Here is a 22,641-nt window from a genome sequence, read left to right on the forward strand (position 1 = left end):
CGAACCGACAAAAAGAACCACATACTCTCCCTTACAATTAAGTTGTTGTTTGTCCGACAATGCTTGAGAGCCAATGTACTATTTTCATGTGATTGATCGAGTTGGCATCTTTAACCTGGTAAAATTATCCATCTATAATGACCAAGTTTTTCATAGGCAATATTTATATTTATGTAATAAATAAGTGTGAATTATTGACCGACTTTATCCATATAAAGGCAAATCCATAATCTGTAATATAAAGGAATATAGAAAGAAAGAAATAATGATTATTGTTTGTTGAGGGCAGAATCAATCTAAAAATCAAATAATTTGGCATAACCCTACCTCCATAATGTTTCTACAAATGGTAATCTGTAGCAGGTTACCTTAGAACTAAACCAGAACATTTGGTGAAGCAAAAACGACTTTTGGCTTGTATTTTAGCTATTAAGTCACTATAATACTTCAATCTATCTTTCCTACCACCCTCCCTACAATCATCTTTTTAGGGTTAGTTTTAAATTTTATCATTTCATTTTATAAAATTCGAGGTATCCATCTTTTTGATTAGTTAAAATTGATCTTTATATTTTATAAAATTTTAAGAAGCGTTATATATTAGTGATAGTTAATCTGAGTCTTAGATAATACCCAAGTCAGCTACCCATGATCCGAATAGGTCCCGCCGAACGATTAAGTGCGAGAAGAGCAGGGGAGTTCACTGATCTAGCTCACATGAACCGAGTGAGAATCGCGACCCTAGTCCGTCTATACCCAAGGTGCTCTCTGAAGGCCCAAGGTGCTCACAGAAGTGAGATCAAGTGTTCTGCAGACGACCCAGAATGAAGCACGTGTCCAATGGGCCTAAAGCCTACTCAGACTGCCAATCCCAGGAATAAAGAGGACTGCGTACACTGTAGGCGACCCAGGACGAAACACGTGTCTAACAGGCTTGGAGCCTGCACGGAATATCAATCCTAAAAACGATGAAGTTAAGACAAAACAATAGGGCCAGATCGTGAGCTGTGATAGCATAAATACCCAAATGCTCTTGTTGATGAGAGACGAGATAAAATTACTCAACAAGAAGCTAATCTAATTGTTGGTCATAAACTTTAATTGCCGATTTCTTGTCATATGTGTTGATTTTTATTAATCTCTTACACAAAAATTATTGAATTGTTAATTTTAAAACAAAAATTTAATGACAAAATTTAATAATATTATCTAATTAAACTAACTTCTTTAATCTCCATAAAATTTTCAGCTCAATTATCATGAACTATGTTTGTGAAGTGGATTGGGATGTGACAGTGATCAATGGGCCAATGGGAGATGGACCTAAAGGCCTTTGAATGATGCACCCAAGCAATCCCAATCCTTAGATCAAATCAATCTAGACTAGATCAATTCTGGTTTACGGCTCCTGATCTCTTAAGTCTCAACTAATTTCGAGTCACTTTATTTTAATTCATATTATAAATTTTTATGATAAAATCGAGTTTAGGGTTTACGTTAGAATTAATTTATTTAGTTAATTTAACTCTAATTAACTAATCATAATAAATTTGAAAGAAAATTTGTACATTTATTTTAAAAGCAGCAAATATTAGTGATTGAGTTTTAGTTCGATTGGGATCGGTGTTGTTGTCAATACAGGAATACATGAGTTCGTGTGCACTAAAACACATTATCCTCCTATTTAAGGGTTGGAGATAGACTATGAGTATATTAAAAAGAGTATATATCCATGATAACAACCTATATTTAAGAAAATTAACTTAATCCGAAGAACATCACTTTTGATTATACAAACAAAACGAAGTTATGATAATTTATAATATTTTAATGGGTAATTGATCTAATCTAATAGGAATTAAACGTGTCAAATCAGACAAGTAATGTAATTTATGAATAAATTAATAATTTTTTAATTACAAAAGCAAAAGTAAGACAATTGGATTTGGCTGATCTTAGTTAATTGGTGATTTGCAATTTGCAATAGTAAAAGTTTCTTTTAGTCCTTCAATTTTTTAATTATAAGTTAATGTAATGATAAAATTACATTTTGATTCTTATAAAAAAGAAATTTTAGTTTAATCCTTCACAAATTCTTAAATAATAATTAATGTAATGATAAAATTACACATTAACCTCTTCAAAATTTATAATTTAAATTTCATAAAATAAATTTCTATTTTCTTCCTTCAACATCACTAACATTTACCTAAGGAGATAATGTTAAGGATGAAGGTTTATTCTAATTTCTTTAGCATCCCTCTCTCTCTTTCTCTCTCCATATTAGATTGGAAATTTGACCTTTGATTAAAAAATAAAATGAAATTTTGAGAAAAAGAGAGAGATTAATCTTAAATTATAAAAGGTTTAAAGGCGTAAAAGCTCTTAAATTTTTAATTAAGTCTTTTTTTACTTAATTGGGTACTTAAACTTTTAAAATACATCAAAAGATTCTCAAACTTTAAAAAAAAAAGTAATTAAGCTCCTGCTTTTTTATGCACTCAATTGCTAAAATGCATAAAAAAGACCATTTTACTGTAAACTTTAACAGTTGACCGTTAAAGTTAACTGCCCCTAACTTTTTCAGTTAAAGTCACCTTGTCTCACAACCACACATTTGACAAAAAAAATCATAAAATATAAAAATCAATAAAAGTTATAAAAATTATTAAAATTTAATAAAAATATAATAAAATATTTAAAATTTACTAATAATAGAAAAATATAAAAATAGTAAAAAAATCATAAAAAATTATAAAAAGTATAAAAAAAGACCTTTAACTGTTAACTTTAACTATTGACCGTTAAAGTTAACAATTCTCATATCACAACATAACGTGACATGTGGCGAAAAATGATAAAAAAATAAAATCAATAAAAGTTATAAAAATTATAAAATGCTTCTTTAGTATGATAATTTTTATAACTCTTTACTAATTTTATATTTCTTTATATTTTATAATTTTATTACGATTTTATAAAATTATATTGTTTTTCTATATTTCTATATATTATATAAATTTTTACGATTTTTATAAAATATACAACTTTTTATGTTTTTTACGATTTTATAATCTTTTCTAAATTTTAATAAAAATTAAATATTTCTTATTTTAATTAAAATTTAATAAATTTAGTAAATTTTATTGATTTTTATTTTTTATCATTTTTTGCCACATGTCACGCCATAGTTGTTACACATGGTGACTTTAACTGAAAAAAAAATAGGGGCGTAACAATTAACCGTTAAAGTTAACGATTAAAGTGCCTTTTTGATGCATTTTGGCAATTGAGTGCAATAAAAGGTAAGGGCTTAATTTGTAACATCCCAAACCCAGCCTAAATATTATGGCCAAATCTGACGTTAAATGAATGAAAATTTAGTTTTCGTGTATCTTGAAACTCGACGCAAACTCTTAAAATCTCGTATTAAAAACATTTTTGTATCTATCTATTTATTTGAAAGCGATGTTTGATTATATTTTCTAAAACGTACAGCATGTTTGGTTGGAGGGAATCGATATGCATTCCCCCAATTCCCCGGGCCCACCACCAAACGGGCGTTTGGTTATTACACCCCGATTCCCTTCTGCCCCTATTACCCCAATTGGTTGTAACAGCCATTCCCCACCGAAAGCGCCAAATAGGGATTCCCCCAATTCTCATTTTCTTTTCCGTTTTCTGCCCCTCATCCTCTCCGATTTTTCCTTCCATCGATTTCTGCTTCTTCTTCTGGTACGTTTCTTTTCTTCTTACGTTTCTTTTCTTTTCTCCATTTTATCAACAACGAAAAATGCTCGCACTCTTTCCTGTTTTTCTTTTCTGTAAAATTGATTTAGTTTTGCTTTTGCCAAAATCTGGAATATTTGTTTTTGTTCTCCTAATTTTGATTCGTTTCTAGCATTTTCCATTCGACTTTTCTTTGTATTGCATGTTCGATTGAACAAATGAAATTTTTTTCAATGTGGTTCTATTATTTGCTTATTCTATTGCATGTTTGTCTGATTCTATTGTTTTCCGAATGGCTTGTGATTTCGACTAGCTGAGTTCTGTTTATTTGCATTTCTTGAAATTTGTTGGAGTTCATGTATTGGTTTCTGTTAATTTAAAATTTGTTTGCACAAAAGATGAAGGCTTTATGCTGAGACATGTTAACTATGTTTTCTGTTAATTTAAAATTTGTTTTCTGTCAATTTTAGTTTTAAAATGATTTCTTGCAATAAATGAGGATTGATAACCATAGTATCTGAAAGTTGTATGTGTGCTTGAGTCCATTTTGAGGAAAAAGGAAGATGAGCATTTCTTAGTTGTGGCTTCTTACTTTACCGAGAACAAATAAGTTGTTTTGAGATGTTCTGAGTCTCCTCAAGCTTCCCTCAGAGAAAAGGCTAACAAGGTAAATATCTCAGTCAACCCTCTATTTTACTTTTAATCAAAAAGATGAAAATATCATTTTTGTTATGCTTTAATGCTAGCCCAGGGCATTGTTTTTTATGGCATGCTTGTAGGTTCTTTCTCATTTCCCCTTTTGTTTTATGTAGCAACTACAATAAGCTCTCATTCTGTAAACTAATGTCATGGGAAATAAAGGAAAATTGAACTAACTTATGCTTAAGAACTTGCTTTTAGCGATATGGAATATATTTTTTTTGAGGTTCACTTGAAATGTTATTTGTATTTTGGTTTCATGATAAGTGTAGGAAGGCCAATTGAGTTACCATCCTGTTTGAGTTAATTAAGGTATTGCATTTATTGATGGCATATTTATGCAAATCTAATGTGTTGTTTGTTGGTGCTTCTTTTAACTAATATTAATTAAAAAATCTAGGAAACTACTATTATCTATTAATTAAATTTTGGTTGCTGCTTCATTTTTTCCCCTTAAACATCAGTTCAGAGAATTAAGATCCTTCATTTTGATCAGTCTTTTGTTTCCTCTCCATTATTATTTGAGGACAGTTCCATCTCTACCTTTTCCTTGAACCTACAGATTGAGATATTTTAAGATGGCTCTCAATTGATGTCACATTATGTTAGAGTTCCCTTGTTTTGGTTTCTCTTCAGCAAGATGACAGTAATCATGATCTTCATATGATATTGTACTTCAATATTTATTGCTTTAAATGTTATGATCTATAGTGCTCTCTGACTTTAAAAAGTTATTATTTACACTAAATACTAATTTAACGCTGGTAGGATACAATTTACTAAGTTAATGAAATAGATGCCACAGTTGATATATATATTTATATATATTTGCTTATTAAACAGGTATTAGTCATTTTGAATGGGGAACAACCTGGTGGTTTGGCAAGTACTTTAGAAAAGTTTTTGAAAGCTGAGACCACACTTGTTCAAATACCTGACCTGATCGACACTGGTGATCCAGATGATTACAATGGACTAGATAGTTCCACAAAAGATCAAAATGATCAAAATACTACAGTACGGACAGCAACACCTCTTATTGATGACTTACTTGGAGATGGTATTGGTACTAATCTCAGCACCAGTGAACTTGATGCGGTCGTTGAAAGCACCCCAAATATCCTATCCCTAATAAATAATGAAAAAGAATAGTAAAAGGGAAGTAGGGTCAAATCCTCAGGGACTGGACTTGCAAAATATCTTGTTCCGTGAAATCCCAGGCAGAATCTTGCCCAAGAAAACTTGGGTTCCTGAAAAAAAAATAACAAAATTAAACGTTTGGATTTGAAAACAAAAAATAAAATAAAAACAAATTTAAGAATATTGAATCGAAAATTAGAGAAATTAAAAATAGAGTTGAGAGAAAGGAAATTCTTATGGGAGATTCCAGCCTCCAGTTGTCTCGTTCCACCTTGGGTTCAATCCTCGGCTTTTAGATGATCCTTCCCAACTTGAATAAGCCAGTTATAGTGGAAGAGGACGCCTACGACCACCAGCTACAAGGATTTAGACTTACGATTTGGTAGAACCTGACTCTAGCCAACAATCGCTTCTGTGGGATCGTCTTATGCTAGATCAACACTTCTTAATGGCGAATCCCACGCCATTTTGTCTCTTGGGCTCACCAACCTCTGACGCAGTAAGCTAACAAACCGACTGTGCAACCTTCCCAAAACATACAAAGCGGCCGCCTTTGCATACGTTGAAAAGCTTACTTCTTAAGGGACATGGATGGAAGTGTCAGCCCCGTAGTGCGGAGAAACGATGAATACTCGTTGAGATGGCTAAGTACGTATTCTGAGCCTCATGAACCCTTTTGGGGATTTTCGACAACCTTTAGCTAGATGGGTTTAGTGGCTCATGGTTGGGGTAGAAAAGAAAATAAATAAAATAAAAATGGAAATTTTATTGAAAGGAAATATGAGAAGAACAAAAGCCTAGACTTTTGGGGAGAGAGTGTTTTCAGAAAAAGATGAGATCCTCTTTTGAGTCACTTCACCCCCTATTTATAGTGCTAGGGGAGATAGTCTAATCCTACTTAAATTCCTAAAAGATAAATACATTTAATTAAAGATAAATAAAGATAAAATAAAATCCTAAAAATAATCCTTAATAATTATCTCAATATTAATTATCCTAATATAATTAAAATAGAGTTTAATAAAATAAAATCTCTTCTTTTTGTATTTCAACCCTTGTGTCCTCCATGCTTGCACTTTTGACACCAACTTTTCTTTGTGTCGCACATTGGCCCATTTTATCTCTAAATTCATGCTTTTGCCCCTTAATTTTACTTTTGTCTCAAATTTAGCCCCTATGAGATAAAAGATCATAAATAGCTCAAATTAGTAGGATCAGACTCATAATAAATACATAATTAATATATAAAAATACGTTATTCTAGAGTGTTATCAGAACTGAAAAATGATGATGATCCCTTTGCAGATGTCTCATTTCACACTATTAAGGGAAGAAAAAATGTGGATGATCTCTTCTATGGGATGAGTGTAGATGACAAGTCAGCTATGAGTGATAATTGTATGAAGTGCACGCCCATTTTTTGCATGGAACACTTTTAATTTAATGAACAATGAGACAAGGAACATGAACGGCCGTTTATGTTAATTTGTGGTTTGCCATTTTTAGAGACCATGTGGGTTGGCGGGGTGCACTAACTCCTTTTATCAATTTCGTCTTAAGCACGTGTTTCACGTTTTAAGTGAAAGGTTGTGTGTGCTCTTTTTTTTTCGAGCTGGAAGTTTTCCTATTTATGGAAGTACTTAGATCGGTAAAGAAAAATTATATACAGAAGTAGATTTAAAGAAACAAGATGCTGCTCAAATCCATGTTGGTTGAAATGCTGTTATATCAGGAATTCCTTCCATGTTTTTGTTCATTGTTCACTATGCTTTTCATTAGCTTGGCTTATGGGCTCTTTTAATTCTATTAATATTTGAAAGAGTTGCTATGTAGTTTAGATTTAGCCTTGGTAGTTAGATATCTCTATCTATTATCTAATACTAGAGAGTGGTAAATATAAAAAGGGAAAGTTCCATATTTTTTGGCTTGGATGCTTATTATGGTTCGGAATTCTTGTGTTGATGTTTGGCTGCCATATTCTTCCAGTGCAAGAAGATCATTGGGGTTAAACATGGTGGAATATTAGGTTTCTTGTTGATTGTTTTGCCACTTTTAGAGACATTCTGTTAGATTGCCTAATTTCCAGTTCATCCATTGGCTTTTTTCTTTTCTTTTTTTCAGCTTATATGGTTGCCTAACTTCCATTGTTATGTTTCAAAGCAAACCAGAAACCTTGGACTGCCTCTACCTATCTTCCATTGTTATGTTAAGTAATACTTTTGTTTAGCATTATGTTAAATAACATCCATGCAATATATAAACAAACATCTTAGTAAATCTAATCCATTAACATTATTTACTTTTAAATAATCTTAATAATCTTATTATTATTATTATTGAATAAGGTTAACCTTACGCGCATAATTAGGATTATTTACTTTTAAATAATCTTAATAATCTTATTAAATATAATTTAATAACATTCTTAATATAATTCTCAAGTTATTTATTACTTCTAATATTTTGTTTTTATTGTAGAATAATTAAATTATTTATTTCATTAATGATATTTTAGTACATTAAATATGTATTGCGCTTTAAAAATAATAAAGTAGATTATATTTTTTATAGTATTATATATTTTAATTTTTAATTCATATAATTATTATATTAAGAATGTTATTAAATTATATTTAATAATAATTATGTTAAAATATGGTTAAATTATTTATTATTTTTATTAAATTATTTTCAATAATAATCTTATTAAAATTTAATAACAATAACAATAATCATCAACCTAAAAAAAATTCTGCTAAGGGTATTCTAGTCATTTTAGTTTTTTTCTTATGCTATTACAACATCATTCCATTCAACAAACACAAGAATACCATTATAGTTCTATTCCATTCCATTCAACCAAACAATTGAATTACTATTACAGCTTTATTCCATTACAGCGAACCAAACGTGCCCTTATAGTTTTGCAGCTGAAACATTTAGAAAGATGTATGTCGAAACCATTTTTAATTTTGAAAAGCGGGGATCGACTTTGAAAACGGAAATGGGAGTCGCCACCGATATTTTATTGAGGTGTGATCGGATCACCTCTTAAATAATTTTAGGTCTGCGAATTTTGAGAAAATAGGTTCGGGAATCGGTTACGCACGAGGAAGGGTTAGCACCCTCGTAACGCCCAAAATTGGTACCGAATTGATTGCTTAATGTCTTAATATCGAAACCTTAAAGATTTTAATGTACGATCCTTGATGAGAAAAACTTGAACAAACTAGATTGAATAATAATATGCATTTATTTCGAGGAAATAAATTGTCACACTCAGTAAGTTAGGGTGTTACAATTCAATTACAATTCAATCTCCGAAATTAAATGTGTTCTTTTAAAAAAAAAGAGTTTAAAGAAGGTTATTTGATTGTTTAAGTCAATCGAGAAATCAGAATCTCGTAAGTTAGGGTTCAATTTCTCGAAATTCTTAAGCCTCAAATATTGTCTTTATTTTAAAAACGAGATAACAAAATGTTGTATCCAGTAAGTTAGGATCAAACATTTTGAAACCTTAAGAATTTTATTTTAATAATCGTGATTTTAATAAAACGGTCGCTTGATCATCTAAATTCATCGAGAAGAATCGAAGCCCAGTAAGTTAGGGCTTGATTCTCTCGAGAACCTACGAACGCCAAGCCTCTTTAAAGCTTATAAAATAAAACGATTATGATGCTTTAATAAAATACAACTTTTACGAATGGAACATGATTGAATAACGATACATCTAATAATTCAATCTTAAATTAGAAACAATTAAACGAATAATAGTGATTTAAATCCTATTACAAACATCCATATAAAAATTAAGCAACCCATAAATTCATAATCAATTAAAAAACAAACAAAAACAATACAATAAAAGAAAAAAAACAGTGATAATAATAAATAATGCAAATATTTGCTACAATTTAGTAAGAGAATAAAAAGGGTTTGAATAAATTTTAATGAAAGATCTTTAAAACACAAAGAAACAGAAAACGAAGTAAAATAAAAGTGAATAGCTTGGAATTAATATCTACATTCTAGTCTATATAAATAAAACTTAGTAAAATAATAGTATACACCTAGTGATGATATATAAAAGTTGAATAAATAGAATAAAATAACAGATTTTAGAGGAATAAGGTTTTTTTATGCATAAAAATAAAATAAAAGAAAAAGAGAATCGTTCGAAAATGACAATATATCATTATATATATGCGTATACTAAAAGAAAAAATCATGTTATATGTGTATGTATATAAAAACATAAAGCATTATTATTAAAAATTAATTTTCTATAAAGATGTCTAGTTACTTATATATGAAAAACAAATATATAAAGAAAGTTAATAATAAGAATAAGTATAATAAAAATAACAATAAATTTCTAAAAAACATAATAACAAGAAGGATTAAATCACAAATAAAATCGAATTAACAGGGAATAAATAAGATTAAGCTAAAGTGAGGGACCATGCTGCAACACGCGTATTACATGGGGGCCTGATTGGGAAATATCCCGCTTCCCCAAAACGCAGCGCCACGACACAGACCAAATTGGAACCCACCTCCAATGCGGAGGGACTAGAGGGTCAAATAACCCATTTAACCAACAACGCTCGGATCCCCCACGGAACGGGTCGGGTCGAGCGTGGGTCACTGAGTAATACGACGCCGTTTTGGGAGCCACTGATTCAGGCCCCAAACAGCGCCGTTTAAACACCCCTCAATAAACAAATAAAAAAAAACCTAACAGGGTTATTCGGTCACCAAAAGAAAAACAGAAGAAAAGAAAAAAAGAAAAAAAACTTTGCCTCTCCCCTCTCCTCTTGCGCCGTTCTCAGGCTAAAACCATCTATAGTCTCTCCGGTAGCCACGAAACCGACGAGAACGACGACGGGATCACAGAGGTATGTACTCACTCCATTTTAACTTATTTACATCGTTTATTGTAAGAAAGCAAAAGAAAAAAGAAAGAACGAAGCCGAAAAAAAGAAGTCGGAATCTACCTTTCAAACGATCTTAGAGAAAGTTTTTTTTTTGTATTCTGCTTCTCTGTATTTTTTTGTGTGTTTGTAACCGTTTACAAAAGCTTTTGCCTTTTTCTTTTATAGGCCAAAAAAACTAAACTAAAAAAAATCAAAAGAATACAAATTTCTCTGTTTTTCTTTGCTGCGTTTGCTCGTCTCTCTCTGCAGTGCACGTGTGCGAGAGGTGCGACGTGGCACGACTGAGGCGAAGGCGCGCGCGTCGAGGGCTCAAACGCACGTCTGGGGAGCAAGGGGCGTCCATCGCTCTGGCACTGGGAACCCTTGTTGCTAGGGTTTTCGGTGTTTGGGGAAAACTTTGGGCTGAGTTGGGTTCTGGGCTAGGCTAGAATTTGGGCTTGTACTGGGCCAATTGTAAATGGACTGTTTTTTGGACTGAATTTGATTTTTTTGGTTTTTTTTTTGCTTATTCTGAATGGGCCCCGGGCAAATAATCGTTGTTTTTGAAAACATAGCTTGTTAATTGAAACCCGTTGTTTTTGTAGAAAATAATCGTTGTTGATAAAATGTTTGAACAATATTATACAGAAACAGAAAATATAGTCTAAAACTCAAAATAGCCTCAAATGTCCAAAGAGTCCAAATTTTACAAAACTCTCAAACCAAAATTTTCAATAAGTCAAATTTAAGAAAAATACGATATTAACCGAGCTCTCGATTGCACCAATCTGTCTAAATCTGAGGATTACTTAAAAATAACAGTCAAATAGAATATTAGTTTTCGGAACTCTGTGTGTAATAGGCAACTCAAACAGATAATTATTAACAGACAATTTAATAGTACTGAATCTTAACAGAGCAGTTCAAATACAAATATATATATTTCCTACCCCAATCGCCACACACCATCTCTGACCATCCTAACACACCACGTGGGGTTTGAAACACCCATCCAACCCTACATACCACTTAGCGTAGTTAAGACACTTACAAGATATTTGCAGCTATGCTACCAGCATAGTGGGCGAGGTGTCGCCTCTCATAGAAACACTTTCTCTACATAATATATCTCTCATCCCAAAATCAGATATAATTAGAGCAGAAATCATGCATAACATTTTAGATACAAATCACATATATAACATTGTTCTCGATTTTATTTTCATATGACATCCCAAATACACTTACAGATAACATAAATTATACTAACAGATGACCAAATTTCATGTTTTATAGTATATTTAATCACATATCGACCTTACGGAAGACCCACGGTCGATCGAGACTACGTGTATGGCCCTAGGAAAAAATTCTAAATTTTGGGCCCACACGGCCCAGACTGTGTGTCACACACGGTCCAGCACACGGCTTGGCACATAGCTATATGGTGTCGACAGTGTTGTTTTTCGGCTTTCACCATTCGCTGACTTTCAGGTGTCTCGTTACATACCTTGACTGATTCTGATGCAAAAACACTTTCCAAACCTATACGTATTCATTTGAACCCAATCAATGACGTACACGAGTGAATTAACAATACAAACTCTCGATTACTTCCTAAAAACAATACCAAACGAACAACTTAAAATTCAAGAACATAATAAAACATTACCACAGAACGAACAACAATCACACACATGAATTAAGTCGCCGGAGGAAAGCCCAATGATTCTCAATCTTCTCCTATAACGTATTAGATTTAATTTAATTATCACCCAACCCAAAATTAACAGTACATTCTTATAACTTCAAACCCCCAAACATCATCGACAACCTTCGACAAAAGTGCAGAAAATGAAAGAACGAAAAGCGTTACTTACACAAACGGAGTAGCAAACGAATTAACCACGATCACCTCCCAAAATTGAGAACCGCAACAGACCACAACCACGAAGCCAAAGAGATTCGAGTAGTAAATTGAAAAAAAGAAAGGAAAGAACTCCAAAGAACAAATGTTGAATTCTTTTTCTGGAAACAAAAATATAATCTAACAAAATGGGGACTATGGAAAACGTGAGCAATAGGGACTTACGGCAGAAAAGAAAAGAATGAACAACAAAAATAAAATCATAACTACCCCATCACCACAAAATCCTACCCCACTTCTCTATCCCAATTGACCCCAATCACTACAAAAAAACATAAAAATACAGCACAAGCAAAATGCCCTTAACTCACACCCACCGACTCACTAAACCACCGAAACAAACACCTAATTATAATGAAAATTAATGAATCAAAACTTAAGATTTTTGAGATGTTACATAATTGCTTTTTTTTTTTTTAAGTTTAAAGGTTTTTTTAATGTATTTTGGTAGTTTAAGTATCTAATTGAGTCAACAACAAAAAAGGCAGGGCTTAATTGTTCTTTTTTCAGTTAGAAGGTATTTTTTATGCATTTTAAAAGTTCAACTATCTAATTGAGTGCAAAAAAAAAAAGTAGAAGCTTAATTGCTTTTGTTGAAAAATTTTGAGGATTTTTACATCTTTAAAACGAAAAGAGAGAGGAAATTATGATCATTTATAATATTTTAATGGATAATTGACCTAATCTATGGTTAATCTAATTCTAATTAAACATGTAAGTAATCTAATTTATGAATAAATTTACAAAATTTTAATTACAAAAGCAAAACTAAGACAATTGGATTTGGCTGATCTTAATTAATTATTGGTTTGCAATAGTAAAAGTTTGTTTTAGTCTTTCAATTTTTCTAATTATAAGTTAGGTAAACTACACCCATGGTCACTTTTGTTTACCTTAGGTTACGTTTAGTCACTTATGTTTGAAATGTTACGTTTTAGTCATTTACGTTATCATGTTGTAACATTTTAGTCCTTTGAGTCATTAATCGTCGTTAATGGTGTAGCAGTGGTGACGTGTACGTTAAATCATCATTTCAAACAAAATTTTAGGTTAAATTATACAATTGATCCCCATATTTTTTTCGTTTTAAGTAATTTAATTTTTTTTCTTTTATGTTCTTTAAACTTTCCTCTTTTTTTCCATTCTTTTTTGTTTCTCCCTCTGATTTCATACATTTCCCATTTCTTTTAACATATTAGGAAGTCGAATTGGCAATGAAAAAAGAAGTAGGAAGTCAACTGTCATCATTTGCCTATAACCAAAACCCATAAACCCATACCATGCTTCTTTCTTCACTACCAATTCGACTTCCTGGTATGTTTAAAGAAATAAATAAGGTAGAAAAACAGAGGGAGAAGCAGAAGAGAATGGAAAAAGAAAAAAGAAAAAAAAAAGAAAGAAAGTTAAAAGAACATAAAAGAATTAATTTGCTCAAAACGAAAAATTATGGGGACCAATTGTATAATTTAACCTAAAGTTTTTGTTTGAAATGATGATTTAATGTGCCACGTCAGCTTACCATTACACCATTCACGACAATTAACGGCTCAGTGACTAAAATGTTACAACAAGATAACATAAGTGACTAAAACGTAACATTTCAAACATAAGTGACTGAAATGTAACCTAAGGTAAACAAAAGTGACCATGGGTGTAGTTTACCCTATAAGTTAATATAATGATAAAATTATATTTTGGTCCTTACAAGATGATAAAATTCTAGTTTAGTCCCTACAAAAAATCCAAAACAATAAATTAATATGATGATAAAATTACACATTCACCTCTTTAAAAATTTATAATTCAAATTTAAATTTCATAAAATAAATTTCTAATTTCGTTCTCAACATCACTAACATTTACCTACCGAGACAATGCTAAAGGATGAAGGTTTCTTCTAACTTCTTTAGCAGCCCCTCTCCATATTAGACTTTCTCTGGAAACTTGGCCTTTGACCTTGCTTATTCTTTTGGTTGGGGTGTTTTTAAAATAGATAAATATATACGTTATGATAATCTCTTCTCTAATAATATTACCTCTCCATTTAGCGTACAAATATCGAACCAATCTATTAACTTCGATTGAATATGCAATATCACGCACGAGCTTTGATTTTGTGTGATTTTATATATGAAATTTTGATTTGATTCAATTTTTACAACCACTGTACATTGAAATATTGCATATGCAAACAATTATATTAATTTAATGTGAAAACACATGTGCATATTTATTTAAATATTCTTCAAATATATACAATTAAATCAAAATCAAAGTTTTATATATACATCTAAACCACAATTCAAGATTTATGTGTATACCAAATCAAAATTCATGTACTAAATTATACATTAGGCCAAAATTCATGGATCAGTTTGATATTTATCCCTTTTATTTTACTTAATAATGAATAAAAATAATTAATATCAAAATAGGATAAGAGATACACAACAGAGGCAAATTTTGCGTCTAACCCTTTTACAATTTAAATATGGTTAAAATATGCTATCACTCCATATACTTCTATAGAATTTTAGATTTAGTCCTTATATTTTAAAATTTTAAAGTTCAATCCTCTTACTTTTTAATTTAAAATTGACTAGAATTCTAACAATATTGGTTGGACTAAAATTTTAAATAAAAAGTAAAAGAACTTAATTTTCAACTTTTTAAATGTAAAGACTAAATCTCAACTTTTGTTAAAATACATGTACTATCAATATATTTTAACCTTTAAATATATATTTAAGATTATTTCTTTTCAGCAATGCGCTGGCATTCTATTGAAGGGTAAATATTTCAATTTCGAAATTAAATAAATGAGTTTTCCTTTTAAAAATTTAGAGTAATTTAATTTTGTTAATTTCAAAATGAGGTTAATTTTTTATAAATTATACATAATTTTGATTAGTATAATACTAAATTTAGTCCTCAAATTTTACATATTCTATCGATTTAGTCCTAATTTAACAAATTTATCTTATAATATTTGTGTAAAGGTTGAGGTTGAATTTGTTGATTTTTAAAAAGTTAAGGCCAAAATGAAAATATATAAATATTGAAGGCTAAATTTGTTATTATACCAATCAAATTTATGTACAATTGATTATTATCTTTAGTTGCTCACTTTCAAATTAATAATAATATTAAATTGCTCTAATTTTCTTAGAAGGATTAATTTTCTCACTTTTAAAACTGAGAGAGATCGGAGAAGTTCTTTTACCGAATAAATCTTAAATTTAATACATAAATTTTAATTGATGTAATCATTTCGATTCAATTTTTAAAATAAAAATTAATTTCGGTTGAATTTTATATATTTAAAATAAATAGATACTTTCTATTTATTTCATGTTAAATAAATATAAATATTTTTATATACAAACATAGATCTAAAATAAAATATTCACAGTAGATCCATTCGATAAAAAAAAATTAAAATTCACATGTCGCGACTCGACTAGACCTAAAAAAAAATAGCATCCTTCTATCTCTATATAATGGACTGTTTTGAACTCCATTTTTGAGCATCAGCTTAGCTATATAGCCATTGCAGCTTATATTAAAAAGAAAAAAAAAAAACACCAAAATGACCACTGACTTCAAATCCATCCCCATCATTGGTATTTCCAGCAATTTTCATTCATTAATCATTCACCCAGGTTTTAGGATTACCATTTTCTCAGCATTTTCTTTCATTTTCTTTTCTGCCAAACAGATGTTGGTCCATTAGTAGCCAAAGGAGATGATCTCAAAATGGGACAAGATCCAAGCGTACGTGAAGTTATCAAGCAATTGGATCAAGCATGCAGAGAAACTGGGTTCTTCTACGTGGTATACTAATTAATTCATTAATGAACTTGTTTTTTTATAAATATTCTTTTTAATGTAAATTTGTATATATGGTAATGAATATATTTGCAGAAAGGTCATGGTGTTGTTCCACAGACACTTATGAACGATGTTAAAGACGTGACCCACAAATTTTTCCATCTTCCTTTGAGTGAAAAACTCAAAATCAAAATGACTCCCAACACTGGTTACAGGTTTTTAATTTATTTCATTATTGTCTGCTAAAATTGACTTGCAAGTTAAATTCATAGCAGTGCTTTTGAATGCTACAGAGGATACCAGAAAATCAAAGAAAATATAACTAAAGGCGTCCCTGACTTGCAAGAAGCCATTGATGTAAGTATATGTTGGAAAACTTTTTTCTGGCATTATTATATAAATTAATAACTTTATGGATGATGATGACAGTACTATAGAGAAGTGAAAAGAGGGATGTATGGATCACTTGGGGAGATTTTGGAAGGATGTAACCAATGGTATGCACATTTTCTCGCTCTAGGAAAAGTTTGTGAACTATTATTGGTCCAAATTTTATTTTCTGCCTTCATTAAGAGTCTTGGGTTCTTCACCTATCTAGAGTCGCTTTCTTGAGCTCTCGATAAAGTTTGGAAACAAAATTTATCGACTCCCAACAAACAACAATTCATAAACCATACCCCGAAACAAGTTCCACCTCGCTCAACAAGCTTAAATATTATTTTGTATGTATATAGGCCTAAAGAACCTGCAAACTTCAAAGCATCAATGGAAGAGTATATCAGACTTTGCACAGGTGAGTTCTTGAGTTTAATGAAGTTTCTTATGTATTAGATATTTAAGGTTGAAGTTTGATTATATCCATTGAATTTCTTTAATATCAGATCTTTCTAGGAAAATAATGAGGGGAATTGCATTAGCATTGGGTGGATCGGCGGATGAATTTGAAGGTGAAAAAGGTGGAGACCCGTTTTGGGTGGTGCGGCTAATCGGGTACCCTGGAAAATCAGCTGCAATTCCCCAAAATAACGACATTGGATGGTACTTCATAACTGAAAAGACAAATCATTCCCACATTTTCTTTTATTTTATTCAATTTCCCGGCTGCTAAGCTAATTGGATATGCCTTCTTGTCTTTTCTCGTTGACCAAACAATGTATTTCCAGCGGGATTCACACAGACTATGGTAATTAATTAGTTAATATCTTTCATGATTAAATTAATTAATTAAAAATATTATCTAATAAATCGAATGATTAAAAACACAGGTTTGTTGACATTGATTAACCAAGATGACCGTATAACTGCACTTGAGGTAATATATATATATATATATATATTATTAATATATATAGAGAGAAAGAGGAGGAATTGATTCAGGTTTTGTTTCCCGATTTAGCTGAGAGTCCGAATGCTTGCAGTAAGGTTCAATAGAACATGAGCACTATTGTCATCTACAGGGCATGGATTCAAACCCTATCAAGCGTGGATGCTTATATCCTCTTGGTAGATGTTGAGAAATAAAACCCTAACTAAAGATGATACCGGCCCATTGAGAGATCTGTCAATTCTTGACAGACGACATTTTTAAATTTCTTTTAAAGGAATCAATCATCTCTCAACAATATAAATATAAATTAGATTCGAATTTATAATTATCGTACACATAACCTGCGTTGCTGCAGGTTAAAAACCTATCGGGAGAATGGGTACCAGCTACTCCCATTCCAGGAACATTTGTATGCAACATTGGCGACATGTTGAAGGTATAAATTGTTGATAATGCAAAGAAAATCATGATTGTTGAGGATTTAGTGGAGATATTGTTATGAATTTTTTACAAAATTGTCTATGCATTTTTATCGTTTTGCCCTTCTGTTACTAGTATAAATAGAATGTTGATTTCCTCCCCCTCTGCAAACATTTTTCTCCTCTGCTTGCTGTTTGCATTTCTTTATAAAATTTGTCGCTTCTATTTAGGAGTTTGAGTTTTAAGCGGAACCGACTGTAACCCCTCCAAACTTTCCTTGAAATTGTTACAGATATGGTCCAACGGTACATATGAAGCCACTTTGCATCGAGTGATTAATAATTCACCAAAGTATCGAGTATGTGTGGCTTATTTTTATGAGGTAATTACATTTATTAATTAATTGATTAATTTCCTTTGTTTTATTTTTTTAATTTTATAAATAGTTAATTTTGATGGTATAAATTAAACAGCCAAATTTTGATACATTGGTGGAGCCCTTGGAAATGTGCGTAGAGAAGAGTGGGGGAGCTCGGCTCAACCAGAAAGCTGTTTATGGGGAGCATTTAGTAAATAAAGTAAAAAATAACTTTGTCCCCTAGAAATTAAATTATCTTTTATGTATTACTATCTGTAATAAATACTAATAATTAATGTAAAATCAATGCCATAAGCAAAACTTGAATAAATATGCTCCAAAATGGAATTAAGTGATTATTATTATTTTTTATCTTTATTTATTATACTCTTGCAGAGAAATTATTTTATTAATCCTTCTCATCACATCATTTATGATTCTTTTTCAATTATTTAATGATGTTTCAGTAATTTTTTCTATGTCATTTGACACATAATTTTGTAACTTTTTTTTTACCTTGAATCTGATTAAACCCAAGTTCAAGGGTTCAAGGTCGAATTTGGTGTTCAAGATTTAGGGTTTGAGGTTCTGGGTTCGAGGTTCAGAGTTCAAGGTTCAAGATTTGGGATAAAAAAATTACTAAAACGTCATTAAATAATTGAAAAAAGACTATATATAATGTGGTGAAAAACGTCCATAAAATAATTTTTGGGTGATTGTGTTGTACTTTTTCCCCTTCTACTGTATCTATCTGTTTTGGTTCATTAAAATTGTAAATAATTTTTCTTAAATAAAATGTAATTTATAATTGATTATGGTGATAATGAAGTTTATTCAATTCTGAGTGATCTAGAAAATTTTATTGATACATAAATGTGAGGTAGTGATAGAGACTTTTCACCCAGTCGAGGAAGTGCTGGAAAAGGGAATTAGTGAAGGAATAAGGGAGGCAAAGTTTGGCTGGAATAGAGGGAGAGAGGGTTCTAAGAGGTATATACAAATGATGGGTTGACCCCTCTTATGCATTTACCAATTCTTGATGGGTCAGCTTGTCACTCATTGGTTCATTGCTAGGTTGGTAATGTGATATGAATTGATTAAGTTGCAGCACATATAGATGATTAGTGCAAGGTGTTTCGTTGAAGTGGTTAGGTTGCTAGAAATGGTTGATTCGCGTACTCCTAACAACATGGCAAAGAAGAGATCGTAGAGGTCGTGCTCTAATGGAGTTTGTTGCTGAGAAGAGTATTTTTTTTTATAGGATATGTGTAACAAACTTTCAATTAAAAAAATCTGCGTATAACTAAAAAAGAAAGGAGGGGAAGATTAAAAAACATAGTTACAATTCAATCCCGAGACGATCATCCACATTTTTAGGTTTTTCTTCACGAAACTTTTCTTGTAAGGTATGAGTTTAGGGATTGATTTAAAAAAAAAACTAAATAATCAAAAAGAGGAGACAGAAATTTTAGAAGTGTGAATTTTCTAAAAAGAAAAAATCGACTGATGACGATAATCACGTTGAAAGATAGATCAAATCTAGAAACTGAAGAGTGTAAGGTTCAAATAGAGGGAAATATATATATATATATATATATATATATGATATAGGAAAATATTTGATATATTACTAGTGAAGTTTTCAAACTTTACAAGCGAAGTTAGAGATTGACAAATATCTTCTTATAAGAGTACATGTGACAACTTTTAAAACTGCTTGTAAAATTAAAAAAATATTACCAATGAATCAAATATTCACCCATGTAATATTTCTTACATAATTAATAAATATATTTTATAGTATTTTACATTTACTTTTAAATATTTTATATTAACTAAAATATGCCTTTATAATTTCTTTCAAGGGTAAAATTGATATTTTATTATTTAATTTATTATTAAATATAAATTATTTAAGTTTATTAAAAATAACAAAAAAATATTAATTATTTAACTCAAAGTATATAATGTCATTTACATTATTCCTTACATATTTCTTAACATTGTTTAATGCTGTAACTAATATATTCAATTGGACCAACCAAATAAATAAGATGAGCAAAGTGTAATTATACATCATAAAAATAAATGACCCATCTTCAAAATTTCTAGTGTACAATAGCAATTTCAATATATAAATTGTTCTTCAATGTTATATAGGAAACAACAATGCCTTACAAACAAGGATTATATCCCATTGAATGAAGGGACGAAATTGTAAAAAGAGTAAAATAATCTTACACAAAAAAATTCATAAGGGTATTCTTTCTTTTTAGCTCAAAAATTCATTAGCGTCTGATTTTCCCCTATTCTAAGCACCTACAACTCAATTAACTTTGGTCCGGCTAATCAAATACCGATTACCTCGGCCAAGTTTCCGGTTGCCGAAGCATCATCCTTTTGATGAAGTGGAACTTGTACACCCAATTCTCGTAACTGATCCACCAGACCGTAAAGAAATTCGAAAGTTAGCCTGGACTGCGCGTTTAGTTCCTCTCTAACCTGCGGTTGAACCCTAAACCAGTCTCCTAGCATTTTGTGAACGTGAGACCGGATCATCCTCCATGGGACAGGGTACTTTTCACAGAGCTTCAAGTACTGAACGACGAGATCGGCTTGATCTAGTTTTCCATCAATAGAGTCTTTCTCGTTATCCGCAACCCAATTGGAAGTTCGGAATCCAGCAAAAAGAGCAGGGTTCTCAAGAAGAGTCTCAGCCGAAAGCACACCGTCGGCACCCGTTTCTTCCAGACAGTTTCGAACATCATCCATATGCCTAATGTTCCCATTGGCAAGAACCGGGATTCTAAGATCGTTTTTAACAGCCTTAATGGCGTTCCAATCGGCTCGAAACTTCTTCCCATCTTTCTCATCTCTTGTGCGGCCGTGAACAGCTAAAAGAGAGCAACCGGCATCTTCCAGCATCTTGGCATACTTCAGTGTATCCTCTAACTTAGGAAACACTCTGATTTTACATGAAACTGGCACATTAAGGTTCAAAGCCAGTTTTTCGACTAACGATTTCACAAGAGGAAGGTTATCCATCAAGAACGCTCCGTAATACCCTCGTCTAGCGATCCGCTGCGGACAACTACACATAAACCACATAGCCATTCATACAAAAGCCAACAATTTCGATCTTTATAATAGCATTTTACTACCCCAATGGCAAAATGTAAGATCAAATATACAATTCAACATCAACTCAATGAAGGATATCCAACATAAAAGTTAAATTTATAATCTTTCTATGGTTCTTCTACATCCAAAGTTAATAAACTCTAAACAGAATTAATTCGAAATGAAAAAAAGAGAGGAAATATAATTTTACCCCAAATTAATATCGACATAATCACAATGAGATTCCACTCTCCTTGCAGCTTCAAGTAATATATCAGGATCATTGGCACAAAATTGAACAAATAATGGACGGTCCTCCTGCAATCATCAAAATTCATCAAAGTTCCAAACAATTTTTTAAAAAAAATTCAACCCAGAAAACTTTACCTTGCAAGTGGTGAATTCTTCAGAACGATACTTTGGGTTCTCGTTAAAAATACGTGAATGTAACATGGGGGTATAAGCAGCCTCAGCCCCATATTTTCTACAAAGCATTCGAAACGGAAGCTCCGAGTTATCAACCATGGGTGCAACGATTAGCTTAGGCCGACCTAGCTTGGTCCAATGAGCCCATGCTCTTTCAAATCGTGAAACCCCGGTTAAGTACTTCCCTGGAGAACCAACAAACGACGGCGTTTCATCGAGGGAAGGAGAAGAAGGCTGTTCCTCTTGGGTCTGTTCTGGGTTGGAACACAGAACGTCATCCTCGGCATCGTTTTGGGGTGGATCCGAGTGGGTGGTTCGGGTTTGAGTTAGGGCCATGAGATGAATGGGGTTAGAGAAGAGGGGTTTTGGGTGGAGATTTAGGTTTAAGATAGCGGAAATGAGAGGCTTTGGTTTGTTCATGGGCGGGCAATGGCGGTTGAAGGGGAATCCATCGCCGCCACTGCTTAGGGATTGTTGGAGAGAAAAGGCTTTTTAAGTTGTAATAAATGGGCTTCAGCTGTTTTCGGGTTTGACTTATGATTTTAGTTGCTCTTAGAAAATGGGCTTGGGCCTCACATACTATGCAATATTTTGGGTTGAAAATTTAAACCCTGATTTTATCAACTAAAGACTTAGAGGCTGTTTGGTAAACAGGGTTTAGACAATTTTAGTTGATTTTGGCATAAACGAAGGATTGAGTAGTTAAACCGTTTAATTGTAATGTTTGGTGAATGGAGATTTGCAACAG

The 22,641-nt window shown here is 31.5% G+C and overlaps 2 protein-coding genes and 1 long non-coding RNA gene across 3 annotated transcripts; 2 read left to right on the forward strand and 1 right to left on the reverse strand.

The window, feature by feature from the left end:
* Window positions 1–3,611: 3,611 nt before the first annotated feature.
* Window positions 3,612–7,658, forward strand: LOC105787637 (uncharacterized). Its single transcript, XR_008191654.1, has 3 exons — window positions 3,612–4,396; window positions 5,272–6,216; window positions 6,874–7,658. It is a non-coding gene; the product is annotated as an uncharacterized LOC105787637 (long non-coding RNA).
* Window positions 7,659–15,962: 8,304 nt separating this feature from the next.
* Window positions 15,963–18,694, forward strand: LOC105787638 (probable 2-oxoglutarate-dependent dioxygenase At3g50210). The gene is made up of 12 exons (XM_012614120.2): window positions 15,963–16,034; window positions 16,130–16,245; window positions 16,336–16,457; window positions 16,536–16,599; window positions 16,672–16,739; window positions 16,977–17,035; window positions 17,124–17,280; window positions 17,406–17,425; window positions 17,508–17,554; window positions 17,925–18,005; window positions 18,282–18,371; window positions 18,463–18,694. The coding sequence occupies exons 1-12, from the start codon at window positions 16,001–16,003 to the stop codon at window positions 18,589–18,591; spliced, it is 987 nt and encodes a 328-aa protein (XP_012469574.1). The 5' UTR covers window positions 15,963–16,000; the 3' UTR covers window positions 18,592–18,694.
* Window positions 18,695–20,452: 1,758 nt separating this feature from the next.
* On the reverse strand, window positions 20,453–22,370 carry LOC105787639 (uncharacterized). The gene is made up of 3 exons (XM_012614121.2): window positions 21,855–22,370; window positions 21,679–21,785; window positions 20,453–21,438 (listed from the first exon to the last, which is right to left on the reverse strand). The coding sequence occupies exons 1-3, from the start codon at window positions 22,311–22,313 to the stop codon at window positions 20,697–20,699; spliced, it is 1,308 nt and encodes a 435-aa protein (XP_012469575.2). The 5' UTR covers window positions 22,314–22,370; the 3' UTR covers window positions 20,453–20,696.
* Window positions 22,371–22,641: the final 271 nt, after the last annotated feature.

Source organism: Gossypium raimondii, chromosome 2, assembly GCF_025698545.1.
Source record: "Gossypium raimondii isolate GPD5lz chromosome 2, ASM2569854v1, whole genome shotgun sequence".
In the NCBI taxonomy this organism is placed as follows: Eukaryota; Viridiplantae; Streptophyta; class Magnoliopsida; order Malvales; family Malvaceae; genus Gossypium; species Gossypium raimondii.

What these genes read in the sequence shown, in the direction of transcription:
- LOC105787638 (XM_012614120.2), top strand. Translation starts at nt 16,001, where the DNA reads ATGACCACTGACTTCAAATCCATCCCCATCATTG. An exon ending in ACTCCCAACACTGGTTACAG is followed by an intron (nt 16,458 to 16,535) that starts GTTTTTAATTTA and finishes TGAATGCTACAG; the next exon opens with AGGATACCAGAAAATCAAAG. An exon ending in ACATTGGCGACATGTTGAAG is followed by an intron (nt 18,006 to 18,281) that starts GTATAAATTGTT and finishes AAATTGTTACAG; the next exon opens with ATATGGTCCAACGGTACATA.
- LOC105787639 (XM_012614121.2), bottom strand. Translation starts at nt 22,313, where the DNA reads ATGAACAAACCAAAGCCTCTCATTTCCGCTATCTTAAACCTAAATCTC. An exon ending in AAGAATTCACCACTTGCAAG is followed by an intron (nt 21,786 to 21,854) that starts GTAAAGTTTTCT and finishes TGATGATTGCAG; the next exon opens with GAGGACCGTCCATTATTTGT. An exon ending in TATGTCGATATTAATTTGGG is followed by an intron (nt 21,439 to 21,678) that starts GTAAAATTATAT and finishes GTTTATGTGTAG; the next exon opens with TTGTCCGCAGCGGATCGCTA.